Consider the following 14,085-nt stretch of genomic DNA (forward strand, 5'->3'; position numbering starts at 1 on the left):
ACTAATTCAAAGTTACTATTTAAAATAAAATATGATATTATTTTGGTTATAGGCAAAATATTAATATAAAAACTAACTAAAGTTTATAGTAGGGAAGAGATGTATAAAAACAATAGAGGTAGTGTGAGGATACTTATACTTTAAATTAATTTAAAAATAAATAAATTAAATAATTAATTATATTTTAAAATATTACTGATAATTTAAATGATTATAAAATTCTGAATAAGAGGTTACAAGCATAAAAATATACCAAATTTCAAGAATAAAATATTTGTATTTTCTAAAGATTATTAAAAGACTAATAAGCAAGAAATTAATTTAATTATTAAGCTAATAAAAAATTATATGATAGTATAATAATATTAAATAATAAATAATACAATAACTATAAGTAAAGAACAAAAATAAAAAATAATTTGCGTAAAAATAATGTGATAAATAAGACATATTTGACTTTCAGATAAAAACAACGTGATAGTAAGAATTTTGTTAAAATAATATTATCTAATGTTCTTAAAGAAGACAGATCAAAACATGACATGTTTATTATTCTTTAATATTGATAGCGAAACGAAATGCAAGTACTAAAATTAAGGGGTTAGGTTACTACAAATATTTAAAAAAAATAGGTTGTCTACTACGAGACTGGAACAATAATTTCATATCCTACTTTATAATTAATATCTAATGTTATATAATTTTTATCTGAGAGGTTTATATTTTAAGGTTATTCGCACATGATTCAAACAACTTACATCACAATTTGACATGATTTGTGTCCGCGCATCGCGTGGGTACTAATACTAGTATAAATTAAAAAGAAAGAAAAAATTAAATATACTTCTACCACATTTTTTCTTCCCTCTCCTTTCATTAACAAGAGATACTCTACGTACTATAGTTTCAATTTTACATTACCAATGTTTACGTCGAATGGAAAAATACAACTTAAATCTCGGGGCTTTTTATCTCATCCAAACTTAATCTTTATAAATAAATAAAAAATCTGCAATCCCTTTAAATATGGGTAAATTACCATAAAAAATACTTTGTTGAATATTCATTTAATTAATTTTCTAATATTTAGGAGTTTCAAAGTAATTAAAATTTTACATATTAAATTTTTCTTACTTGAACTATGTAGAAAGTCCTACGATTTAGAACTTTGAAAACATTAAGAATTTACTTTGTACAAATCTAGGTTTAGGAGTTTAAAACTATATTATTATATATATTTTTATTTAAACTATGTAATAAATCCAAAAACTTTAAAATTATTAAGAGTTTACTCATGTAAATCTTGTACTTAAAAATATCCGATCATTTGTTATGAAGGAAAATATGGACACTATAATATTCTATTGGTACTTATGTCTCTTGTGCAAACGTATAGTTAATATTTGAATAACATTGTGAGCACTTCTATGAGGCAGAATTTCTTTTTTTTTTTTGCTGAGTAGTTTAATAACATCAAAAATCATCATTTTCAGGACTTAAATTGTTTTCTTATTTTTCTAGCTCAAATGTATTCTTTATAATTTTCATGCTTTTAAAAAATTTATATTCACGGATTAGGATACACGCGTTGTGTGTGTGTGTGTGTGTGTGTGTATATATATATATATATATATATATATATATATATATATATATATATATATATATATATATATATATATATATATATATGTCTACTTTTAAACAAGTCTGTTGCGGCGTGCATTAGTTGGCTTTATTCACAAACGTCTCTCCTGTACTACAAGGGCCACAGATTTCGTGTGGGAATGGAGCAACATGAGTGTACTGTCTTGTACAATCAAGGGCCACTTAAAGCAGGATCATCAGTAGGGGTATTTAAGTTTGAACTAGAAAATCGCATTAAATCGATTAAAAATCCGATAAGGTTTGATTTGGTATTGAGTTAAAAAAAATTCAAATCAAACCGATATATAAATATATAATTTTTATATATACTTTTAAGACTTTATATAGATTTTTTTTAAAATATCTAAAAATATTTTAAATCCTCTCGTTAGATGTAATATTTAATAGAACTATGAAGTGCGTTCATTTTTAATTACTTTAAATAATGAGTTGTATCTCTTTCTTATCAAGTGTTATTTGAAATGGTATTTTAGAGAATATATTATTATTTAGGTGTCATATTGATTTTTAAGTTTAATTATTAAATTCGGTTAACTTTAAAGGCATCATCAACGAAAAATTATTGTTAGACGACTAAGAAAATAACTATCATGTGTCCACAAGAATTTTTTAATAGATTATGTGTTTTGTCAATTTTTTCAATTTTTACTAAGTACTAAATATATATTTACTTATCAAACTTTCTATAACTTTGAAACAGTAAGATTGAAATAATATTTGTATAACAAAAAAATAAAAAAATTTGAAAAACCACAAAACGAACCAATCCAAACCGATATAATTAATTTGATTTAATTTTAATAATGTACATTCCAACCATTAGCATATTCACCTTCCTTGGTGCTGGTTAGTGACTTTTAGGAATGTTCTCCATCTCTATGAATATAGAGAAGAAAGAGCTACGTAATAAATGATCATTACCTAATTCAACTTATAATAAACTACTTGTTGTTACAAGACACTATTATAAAGTTTATTTACTCAAAGTGCATAGAGATAATATACATGTGTATCCATCCCTTCACTAAAAAACTTTTCATTCATCGACGCAAAAAGCGGCCTTGGGGGAAGATTTTTTTCGTTGTTTGAGAAAGCTTCAGCGTACTAAAAGAGAAAATTAAAAAGGTACATTATCAATATTGGATCAAGTCTTTCAATTTTTCATATGATGATTAAGAAGGGGTTAAAACAAATTGTAATATCGAAGTAATTTACTATCAAATACTATTAATGTCCTAAATATACATTAAAACTCTATACTTTAACAAGCTAAGACAAAACTTTTAGAGACAATTTGAACCCCGTCTCTAATAAAAACAAAAGACAATCCTTTACTAAGAAATAAAACTTTATCTATATTTACAAGATAAAATCATTTGTAAATACTATACACTAATACTTCATTTATTTTATGACAGTCTGAAAAAAATTATTTTCTTAAAAAATCATAAGTTAGCAACGTAAAAGAAAAAGAGAAATATTTTCTCGCATACATTTGATATCTTTAAAAAAATCTAAAAAATTTAAAAAGGAAAAATTACACTTTTAATCCCTTGATTATTGGTTAATTTTAATTTTGGTCCATATGATATTTCACTAAACATATATTATAACCTTTAATATTAAAAATGTGCATTTTGGTCATTTTGCATACAAAATGCACTATATTTACATCATTTTCAGAATAATATCGCTCTCAAATATGAAGTAACTGTAACAAATACTTATGATATAACACCTAAATAGTTAAATAGTTTAAGCAATTAATAATTTGTTTTAAATTTTTAAAAGCTTACAAACAGAAGAAACAAATGTTAATACTTAAGGGACTAAAAGCAAAAACCCTTTTTTAAAGATCTTTCTTGCGAAGAAGTTTGTGACCGCTTCTTCCTTAAATTTATTGCTAACAAATATCTACTCGGTAATTAAAATTAAAAAGAAAAGAAGTAAAAACCCGCCAAGGCGGTCTTCGTCTGTAAGAGGCAATCCAAAAACGCGCTAATCCTGAATTCATCAGTCATCACCAACATCAAATTTACTCAAAACCCTAATTGGCAATACGAAGCGATGGGGAATGCTAACTGTGTATTCTGTGGATGCATAGAACAAGCGAGTGTCGGTGTGGTTGAGAAATGGGGACGTTTCGACAGGCTCGCAGAACCGGGGCTTAACTTTTTCAATCCTTTCGCCGGCGAATGCCTCTCTGGAATACTCTCCACCAGGATTAGTTCTCTCGATGTAAAAATCGAGACTAAAACCAAGGTGAATTTTTTGTCCCTCTAAACCCTACTCTTTCCGATTTTACATATTCAAAAGTTGAATGATCGATTGGTTAATTTTAACTGATATAGTTTTTTTTTTTTTTTTTTTTTTGCAGTTGCTAGTTACAATTCTAATATTAGTCGTTTCGAAATTCACTCCCGTTAATGCAATTTTTGCTCAAATGTTTATTGTTAGTCATAAATCACAAATTACATGTTTATAATGCTGATACAGATGATACTAGATTAACGAAACGAAATCGATTAACCAGCTAAATGTGCAACTACAGGGTATTTGAAGCCATAAATCAAATGAGTGAATAAACACTAAGACATGTTGATTGTGATTTGTGATAAATATAAACTTTAGAAGGAGTTAACTTAATATCGGTATGTGAAAGTATATTCAGGCTGATGTAACCTGTAGGAATTTCAAGCACGCTTGTACTGATGTTTTTTATGAGGTGCTATATTTCTGAAAGAAGTCAGAGAGATTGATGCACTCTGGATGGCATGAAGTTAATTTTTCACGAAACTTTACCTACCCATTTAGTCTGCAGTTCATGTTTCCAATGTATGAATAGATTTGCGGGTTGTAAGTTGTTAGAAACCAAAGAAGTTCTATATTTCATATCTAGAAGAGAAGATTACAAGGCCTATTTATAATACTAATTCACCTAATCTATTAGTTGCCATACACCTAATTACACCTACTATACAACTCATATACATGTGCTAGCTATGATGTAGTACATGTGTATACATGTGCTACACAACTTGTATTACACCTACTATACAACTCATATACATGTGCTAGCTATGATGTAGTACATGTGTATACATGTGCTAGACAACTTGTATGTCAACACTCCCCCTCAAGTTGGAACATATATATTGATCATGCCCAACTTGTTACAGATATATTCAACTCGAGCTCCATTCAAAGCTTTTGTGAAAATGTCTCCCAATTGATCTCCAGTTCTAACATGACCTGTAGAGATGAGCTTTTGTTGAATCTTTTCACGAACAAAGTGACAATCTATTTCAATGTGCTTAGTCCTTTCGTGAAATACAGGATTAGAGGAGATATGAAGAGCAACTTGATTATCACACCACAACTTTGCTGGCAATGTAGTTTGGAAGCCAACTTCACTTAATAGTTGATGTACCCATACAACCTCACACACAGATTGTGCCATAGCTCTGTATTCTGCTTCCGCACTAGATCGAGATACGACATTTTGTTTCTTACTCTTCCACGAAATCAAGTTTCCACCAACAAAAACGCAATATTCTGTCGTGGATCTCCTATCGGCTTTTGACCCTGCCCAATCTGCATCTGTGAAACACTCAATGTTAGTGTGTTCATTATTCTTATATACTAGACCCCGTCCTGGAGATCCCTCTAGATAACAAAGAATCTGCTCCAGAGCCGCCCAATGCCTGACTGTTGGGGAAGATATAAACTGACTCACAATGCTGACAGAGTATGCGATATCGGGACGAGTTACTGTAAGATAGTTCAGTTTCCCAACCAATCTCCTATATTTCTCTAGATCTTCGAATAACTCACCGTCTTCTTTCACGAGTTGTGTGTTAGGAGGAACCATTGGCATGCTGCATGGTTTAGATCCCAACTTTCCAGTTTCAGTTAACAAGTCAAGAGTATATTTCCTTTGGGACAAGAAGATGCCTTTCTTGCTCCGTGTAACTTCAACTCCCAAAAAATACTTTAGTTGCCCTAAATCTTTCGTCTGAAATTGAGTGTGAAGGAAAGACTTTAGAGTTGAAATTCCTGTAATATCACTTCCAGTAATAACGATGTCATCAACATATACTACCAATAAAAGAATACCATCATCAGACTTTTTATAAAACACCGTATGATCGCAATTGCTTTTCTTCATCCCATATTCTAGAACAGCCTCACTAAATCTGCCAAACCAAGCACGGGGACTCTGTTTCAGCCCATAAAGAGATTTTCGAAGACGACATACCTTTCCACACTCCCCCTGAGCAACAAACCCAGGTGGTTGCTCCATATATACTTCTTCCTGAAGATCTCCATGTAGAAAAGCATTCTTTATATCAAGCTGATGCAGAGGCCAATCATAAGTAGCTGCCATGGAAATGAATAATCGAACAGAAGCTAACTTGGCGACCGGGGAAAAAGTATCCAAATAGTCGACTCCATAGGTCTGTGCATACCCTTTTGCAACAAGGCGTGCCTTAAGGCGAGCTACTGTCCCATCGGAGTTAAACTTAACAGCAAATACCCACTTGCACCCAATAGCCTTTTTGTTAGTGGGCAGATCGGCCAACTCCCAAGTACCATTCTCATCTAAAGCCATCATCTCTTCTATCATTGCATCATGCCAACCTGGGTGGGACAATGCTTCACGAACAGTTTTAGGTATCCTAGCAGAATCTAATGATGCAATAAACGAGCTAGAAGAAGTAGACAAATGGTCATAAGACACAAAAGAAGAAATAGGATAAGTACATTGTCGTGTACCTTTGCGAATGGCAATAGGAAGATCCAAACTAGGATCTGAAACACAGGAGGTTGGATCTACCGACGAAGCAGAAGTAGGTAAAAGATCGGGTTCTGAGGTTTGTTGTCGCCTGGTATACACACGAAGAACAGGTGACTGCTCGGATGGTCGATCGAGGGAAACAGGTGACTGAGGAAGAGGTGTTGGAGAACTAACTGGATGTGTGACAGTGTAGACCAAAGTATCATCTTCTTCCTCAGGACTGTTATAAACATATGAAGAAAAGAACGGATAATTTTTATGGAATGTGACATCGGCAGACACTAAGTACCTTTTGAGAGCTGGAGAATAACACCGATAACCTTTCTGAAGACGTGAGTACCCTAAGAACACACACTTAAGGGCCTTTGGATCTAATTTAGTTACCTGTGGACGAACATCACGAACAAAACAAGTACAACCAAATATTTTGGGTTCAATAGGAAATAATGGCTTAGAGGAAAAAAGAATGTTGTAAGGAATATTACCATGAAGTATAGAAGATGGCATACGATTTATTAAAAAACAAGCTGTAGAGACGGCATCAGCCCAAAAACATTTTGGCACTTTCATTTGAAAGAGGAGTGCTCGGCCTACTTCAAGAAGATGTCTATTTTTTCGTTCCGCAACCCCATTTTGAGAAGGGGTGTCAATACAAGAAGATTGATGTAGAATACCATTTGTAGCCATATAATCTTTAAACAAATCCGAAAAATATTCTTTTGCATTGTCACTCCTTAAATTAGGAACGGAAACATTAAAATGAGTTTTTATTTCAGCACAAAAAATTGAAAACAACTCCGAACGATTTTTCATTAAATATAACCAAGTAACACGAGAATGATCATCCACAAAGGTAACAAAATATCTAAAACCAGTTTTAGAAATAATAGGACATGGACCCCAAACATCGGTGTGAACTAACTCAAAAGGTAAGTCGACCCGTTTATTGACTCTAGAAACTTTAGGAAGGCGATGGTGTTTAGCAAACTGACATGACTCACAATCTAAAGAGGAAATACTCTGAAACTGAGGATATAACTTCTTCAAACTAGACAAGGATGGATGACCCAATCGACAGTGTACAACAAAGGGAGACAACACAGTTGAACAAGAAATGGATTTCGGCACCTGTGATTCAAGAACATAGAGACCCCCAGACTCAGAACCTTTACCAATAATCTGCTTCGTCGTAAGATCCTGAAAAAGACAATAATTGGGAAAAAATGAGACACAACAATTTAGAGTACGAGTAAGTTTACTGACAGATATTAGATTAAAAGAAAAATCAGGCAAATTTAAGACGGAACTAAGGGAAAGAGAAGATGTTGGGTTAACAGTGCCAGACCCTAAAACATATGAGGTAGACCCATCGGCTAAAGTAATTGTGGAACATTGGGTATGTGACTGAAAAGTGGAAAAGAGTTTAGAGTTACCTGTCATATGATCTGTGGCACCAGAATCAATGACCCATTTGGATGACGAAGGGAGGAGACACTTAGTGGTTTTACCTGACTCGGGGATAGTATTGATAGGAGGAGATGATGACTGAGATGGTGAAATAGTCTCGGAAGTGGCGATGTTGGCATACTGAGATCTTTTGTTCTTATTCTGAAGCTTCACACAATAACGTATGGTATGACCGAGCTCATGACAATAAAAACATTCAACTTCCCCTTGCTTTAGGTCTCGACTATCGCTACTCCGATTGCGATTACTATGACTCCTATTCTTTTGGACGCGGCTAAGCAGAGCACCACTATCGATCGTGGCTGTCGGACCTGGATGAGACTTTTCAGTACGCAACACTCTTGTAAAGGCCTCTTTCAAGGAAGAGATAACAGTCCCAGATAAAATCTGCGATTTGGCCCCTTCAAATTTGGGAGAAAGACCAGAAAGGAAACTCATGACCGCCAGTTGTTCACGCTGAGCTTGTTGTACCTTCACATCTGGACTAAACGGCAATATAACATTAAGCTCATCATACACCTTCTTAAACTCTGAGAAGTAAGTGGTGAGAGAGCGATCTTGCATGGATGGATGGTAAAATGCCTGGCACACATCATACATGCGAGACAAGTTTCCTTTGCCAGAGTACAAAAAATCTAAATAATCCATTAGATCCTTCGCATAATCACAATGAGAAACTAGATCATTTACCTCATTGTGCATCGAATTCTTGATTTGGAGAAACAATTTTGCATCCTCCTTTAACCAGACTGATTTAGTCTCATCCTTGGGTGGATCATCAACCAAGTGGTTCTCTTTGTCGATGCTCCGCAAATAGAGACGGATCGTCTTACTCCAATCCATGTAATTGGAACCCATGAACTTATTCTCCGTAATTTTGGACATAACCGGAATGACATCAACGGTAGGTTTCGTTTCAGTCATCTTGCACCCGAATAATAGCAGAATCAAATAGTCAAGAACAGTGCAGTGAAATTTGAACAGTGAACAGTGATATTTGAACAGTACAGTGAACAGTGAATAGTAATATTTGAACAGTGCAGTGAACAGTGATCTTGGAAAATGAAAGTTGTCAGAAAAAAAAATTCTGACAGTACCACTTTGGTCGGAATAGTGAGTAGAAAAATCTGTAAAGAAGCGGTCGGGGCAAAAAATGGCCGGAAATAGTGAAATAGAATCAAAGCAACGAAAGACTGTTCTGAACAAAAATAATTCGAACGGGGAAAAAAAAATTCCCAACAACAAACTGATGAAAAAACTTCAATGCTCTGATACCATGTTAGAAACCAAAGAAGTTCTATATTTCATATCTAGAAGAGAAGATTACAAGGCCTATTTATAATACTAATTCACCTAATCTATTAGTTGTCATACACCTAATTACACCTACTATACAACTCATATACATGTGCTAGTTATGATGTAGTACATGTGTATACATGTGCTAGACAACTTGTATGTCAACATAAGTCATTTAGATTTCAGATAATGCGCAGTTTCTTTCAGCGTAATTCACGCTCAGCAATTATATTCTTTCTTTTATTCATCTGGACTGGAATAGGAACTGCAGGTGGAGTAATTCTTCCTTTCTTTCTATGGATTGTTCTGCTAAGCCTCTAGTTGTGTGTTGACGACGTTAATTGCTCAAATATTGTTCTTTGGAAATTTAAAGCATCATTGCCCCCATTGTAGGGGATGTTGTCATTAGATGCTCCTGGAAGTAAACAATTTGCCTCAAATTGGCACTGAGCTAATCATAGTTCTCTATGATATGATGAATGATATTCCAATGCTTTGATTTTTGAGGTCCTTTTGATCTAATTTACTTTTCCATAAAGCTGCTTGTATCTTTTTGGGGAATTGATAGCAGTATAGTTGACAGAGGTGGAGTGATAAAATTTGTCTTGTTTTAGAAGCTCAAGTTGGGAATAATCGAATATGTTGCTTTACCTGGAGAAAGTTAACTTATATGCAATTGTTCAGGACAATGTCTTTGTTCATTTAGTGTGCTCGATCCAATATAGAGTGATCAAGCAAAATGCTGATGATGCTTTCTATGAGTTGCAAAATCCAAAGGAGCAGATTCAGGCTTATGTATTTGATGGTAATTTGTCTTCTTTTGGTTTCACTTTTGCGAGTTTACTTTTGTCTTGTTTATTTATGCCACTTTCTATGATGCTCATCTCATTTAATGTTCTGGACTGTTCTAGTTGTTCGTGCCCATGTCCCCAAAATGAATTTGGATGAACTTTTCGAGCAAAAGGATGAAGTTGCTAAGGCTGTGTTGGAGGAACTTGAGAAGGTAAATTCGTGTCCTTATGGTGACTGGAAAAAAATCCTCGCTCCATTTTAAATGAATAGAACCTGGTCAGCGGGAAAGAGGGGATTGATAGGATAGTTGGGGAGGTTTGTTGGGGGGGGGGGGGGTAAAGAAAGCGAAGGAAAAAGAGCTACTAGTTCTTTTATTCATATGTTTTCTGTGTATGAATTCCAAACAATTGTAATATGTTTCAAATCATTGGGAGCCTGGATTTTGCTGCGGAAGGAAGGTCTTAAACTACACAAATCATTTGGAAACTTTTGCTCCCTTTCTGGTCTTTTAGCACTTATCTGTTTCTTAGTTGAGATTTTATCGTGCAAAGTGCAGCTTGGGATTGTTCTAATACTTGTTTCTTACCCATGATCTTTTGCCTCCCTTACTTTGTACTATTCCTCTGAATTTCTTTTTTCTTTTTTGAGAGGGCATTTCTCCTATTATCTAGCAGTATGCATGGTTATATGACAATTACCAATTAACCCTTTTGGAGAAGATACTCTCAGAATTTTGAAAGAGGAAATTTTAAGTCTAAGTTGTCACCTTCCTCATTATTTGAAGGAAAATAAGCTTCTCTGCTGGTCTTTTTTTCAGTATGTTAGTGAAAAGTACTCAGACTACTATGCTGTCTTCAAAACATTATACTAATTCTTTTTATCTCTCAAAAGGAAAATATATTTAAAAAAATCATTATGCATTTGAAATGAGGCAGAAACTTTTGACAGTGTCCTTCCATCCCCTCCCGCACCCCACAAAAAGAAAAAATATTACAAAAGGGAAAAGGGGATGCTACTGCAGTAACTTCTTAGCTTTGGTGTGGTGTGTGCTCTAGTTCTTTCTTCTCTGTTCTTTAGTATGTCATTCAAAAATGTTTATAGTTGGTGTAGAATAAGTTTTATTTGTTTTAGTAATAGTTACTAGTCAAATAGAAATTGAGGTGAACCCACTGTAAGGTGGTTGTTCCCCACCCCCCACCCCCCCCAAAAAAAGGGTTTTTTTTGGGGGGAGGGGGTGGGTGTGAAGAAAAAGCACACACCAAAAGGAAAAAATACTCTGTCAATCCGACTTATATAAAAGGAGAAATTGGCAACAAAGAGAGTTTGTATCATGAAGCTGTTCTTGTAATACCAAAGCTTTAGGGGTGTTTTGCATTGTGCCATTGTTATAGAGCTTACAAGGGTTTGGAACTTTCCCCAGCCCAGTAGGAAATTCACGTTTCCATGGAGTCTCTTATTTTAGCTTATATATCAGGTGATGGGTGCGTATGGATATAACATCGAGCACATACTGATGGTTGACATTATTCCTGATGCTTCTCTGCGAAAGGCGATGAACGAGATAAATGCAGGTAAGAAGAGGAGTAGTTTCTACTTCTGAATTAGTATTCAAATATAATGTTGATGGTACATTCCCCTTTTTCTCTCTGTTGATGGTACATTCCTTTTTTTCTCTGTTGATGGTACTTGAATTTCTAAGTTTCCTACTTCTGAATTAGTGTACAAAACTGTGTTGATAATACTTAGTTTATAGTGTAGTTCTGCATGTAAATAAATTTCTTGACGCGTGGTTTACCTTTTGAAGGGGAATTGGTATACAAATAGAGTGTTGATGGTATTTTAGTTTTCTGCTTTTCTGCTTCAAAATAATATTTAGTTTCTACTTCTCAATTAATGTATGAATAGAGCATTGATGATACCAATCTGTTGTAATCCTTAGTAAGTTCAAATGCACCTGTTGGAATTTGTGATCTTCAAGCATGGTGCCTATTAAGGACACATCTGGTGTGTGGAGAGATAAAGGTTACCTAATCTGTCCCTTTTGTTTCCGGAAGTACTAAATGATTAAATAATGTAGGACAATATGGTATAAAGAGATTCAGATGTTTATTATTGCCATAAAAGATAGTGTTTCCCCCAAGTTATCGTAATAGATTATAGATTGTGGTTATCTGAATCGTGGATTGACAGTTGTCTGAACTATAATATGCTCTTATCTTATCTGTATTGTAGCTCAAAGGATGCAGCTTGCTAGTGTTTACAAGGGAGAAGCAGAAAAGATTCTCCAAGTTAAGAAAGCAGAAGCTGAGGCTGAAGCCAAGTATTTAGGTGGGGTTGGGGTTGCCAGGCAGAGGCAGGCAATTACAGATGGTTTGAGAGAAAACATCTTGAACTTCTCACATAAAGTAGAAGGCACCTCCGCTAAGGAAGTGATGGATCTTATAATGATCACCCAGTACTTTGACACCATCAAAGACCTTGGAAACTCTTCAAAGAACACGACAGTTTTCATACCACACGGTCCTGGCCATGTTCGTGACATTGGTGATCAGATACGCAACGGCCTGATGGAGGCAGCTAGTGCACGGGTCACTGAATAGGTTTGCTTGTCTGCAGAATATACTGTGAGAAGCATTTCCCTACATACGTCTGGAAAGAAGGTTAAACAATAAAAATAAAGTGTGCTTTGAGAGTTTTGGCATGGATTGCTTTCGTTTCCTCTTTTGCTTGATGTTGTATAGCTAATAAAATAAAATAAAGGATAGTTCAAATAGAAAAAGAAAAGAGCACCTGAAAAAATGTGTATTATCTTTTCAGTTGCTACACCTGTTTAGTGGATGAAGATCCAAGAAATATGTTTAATAGGATATCACGTCCTTGACATTTGTGTATGGACTGGATATGAGAAATTCTATATTTGTTTCGATTCCATCTCATGTTCAAGTTTGTGTAATGCTTTTATTAGCTAAAACTCGACATTACTAAAGTACTTCATGACTCTTTATAGGTGCATTGTGTTTTGCTCTTGCATCACTAGATGTATCATTTGAAGCTTTGGTTCTTGTATGGATTGTTTCTCCGAAATGGATTTAAACAAGTCAAAACTAAAACCAGTGGATCAATAAAGAATAAGTTACAAAGTTTCGTGACTCTGTATTTGCACGAACATCTTTGGCTCAATTTAATACAACTGGAAACACGTGACTTTAACTGGAATCTAGAATATTTTTTAGTATAGAGAAAAAAATGATAAAATTTAAAAGGTAACGTGAAGTTGGTAATCATTATGTGAATAAATTTCTAGTATTCTACCATTTTATTATTGAACATGCGTAACTTATGAACATCCTATTCTCACCTTAATTCCTCACAGTCTTGTAAATAAAACAAGTTTACCTATATGGTCGAATTTTGTGAACAGTTTGTACCACGTTTGCATAACTTTTGAATAAGGCGCTTCGTCAATCTGGCAAGACTTATGTACCAAAATTATGCTCCGAGACTATTTTTGCACAAATTCCTTAAACAGGAACAAAAGTTAAATAGCTGCGCGAAAATATCGTATTTGTGCAAATCTCCCGTTTAAACCAAACAACTTTCAATTCAGTGCCTTTAAAACTTGAAAAAAACTGGATGAAAATGGTGGCAAGCAGGCTCAAAGCAAATGGATGACAATATTGGGCTAAAATCATGAGTTCCGTTTGCCCCCAATTTAGATATTATCTCTAGTCCATATGGTCTGTTTTCTAAGGGCTTTACACACTAATTAATAAAAACATCTACTAACCTCAACCATAAAAAAGATCTCTCTAAGTCTAAACTATCCTATCCTTTCTCAATCTCGGAATGCCTCATTAAATTAACACTCCATTCATTAGAAGAGTAAGTTATATATTTGAAAAAAAGTACTGTAGTAACTAGAGTAATATTTGGGACAGGAGGGAGTAATGATTATTAACCCAAATTGTTATTGAGAAAGAAAATGATTATTTCCATATGTAGCCTATACTAAATGGAGAAAAGAAAAGAAAAAGGTGCAAAGCATTTACAGATTGCGAAAA

General features: G+C 34.0%; 1 protein-coding gene across 1 annotated transcript; it reads left to right on the forward strand.

Moving 5' to 3' along the window:
• Positions 1-3,591: 3,591 nt before the first annotated feature.
• Positions 3,592-12,953, forward strand: LOC107823701 (hypersensitive-induced response protein 4). Its single transcript, XM_075255251.1, has 5 exons — positions 3,592-3,930; positions 9,917-10,037; positions 10,144-10,235; positions 11,499-11,595; positions 12,257-12,953. The coding sequence occupies exons 1-5, from the start codon at positions 3,736-3,738 to the stop codon at positions 12,622-12,624; spliced, it is 873 nt and encodes a 290-aa protein (XP_075111352.1). The 5' UTR covers positions 3,592-3,735; the 3' UTR covers positions 12,625-12,953.
• The last annotated feature ends 1,132 nt before the right edge of the window (positions 12,954-14,085 follow it).

Source organism: Nicotiana tabacum, chromosome 6, assembly GCF_000715075.1.
Source record: "Nicotiana tabacum cultivar K326 chromosome 6, ASM71507v2, whole genome shotgun sequence".
NCBI classification, from domain to species: Eukaryota; Viridiplantae; Streptophyta; class Magnoliopsida; order Solanales; family Solanaceae; genus Nicotiana; species Nicotiana tabacum.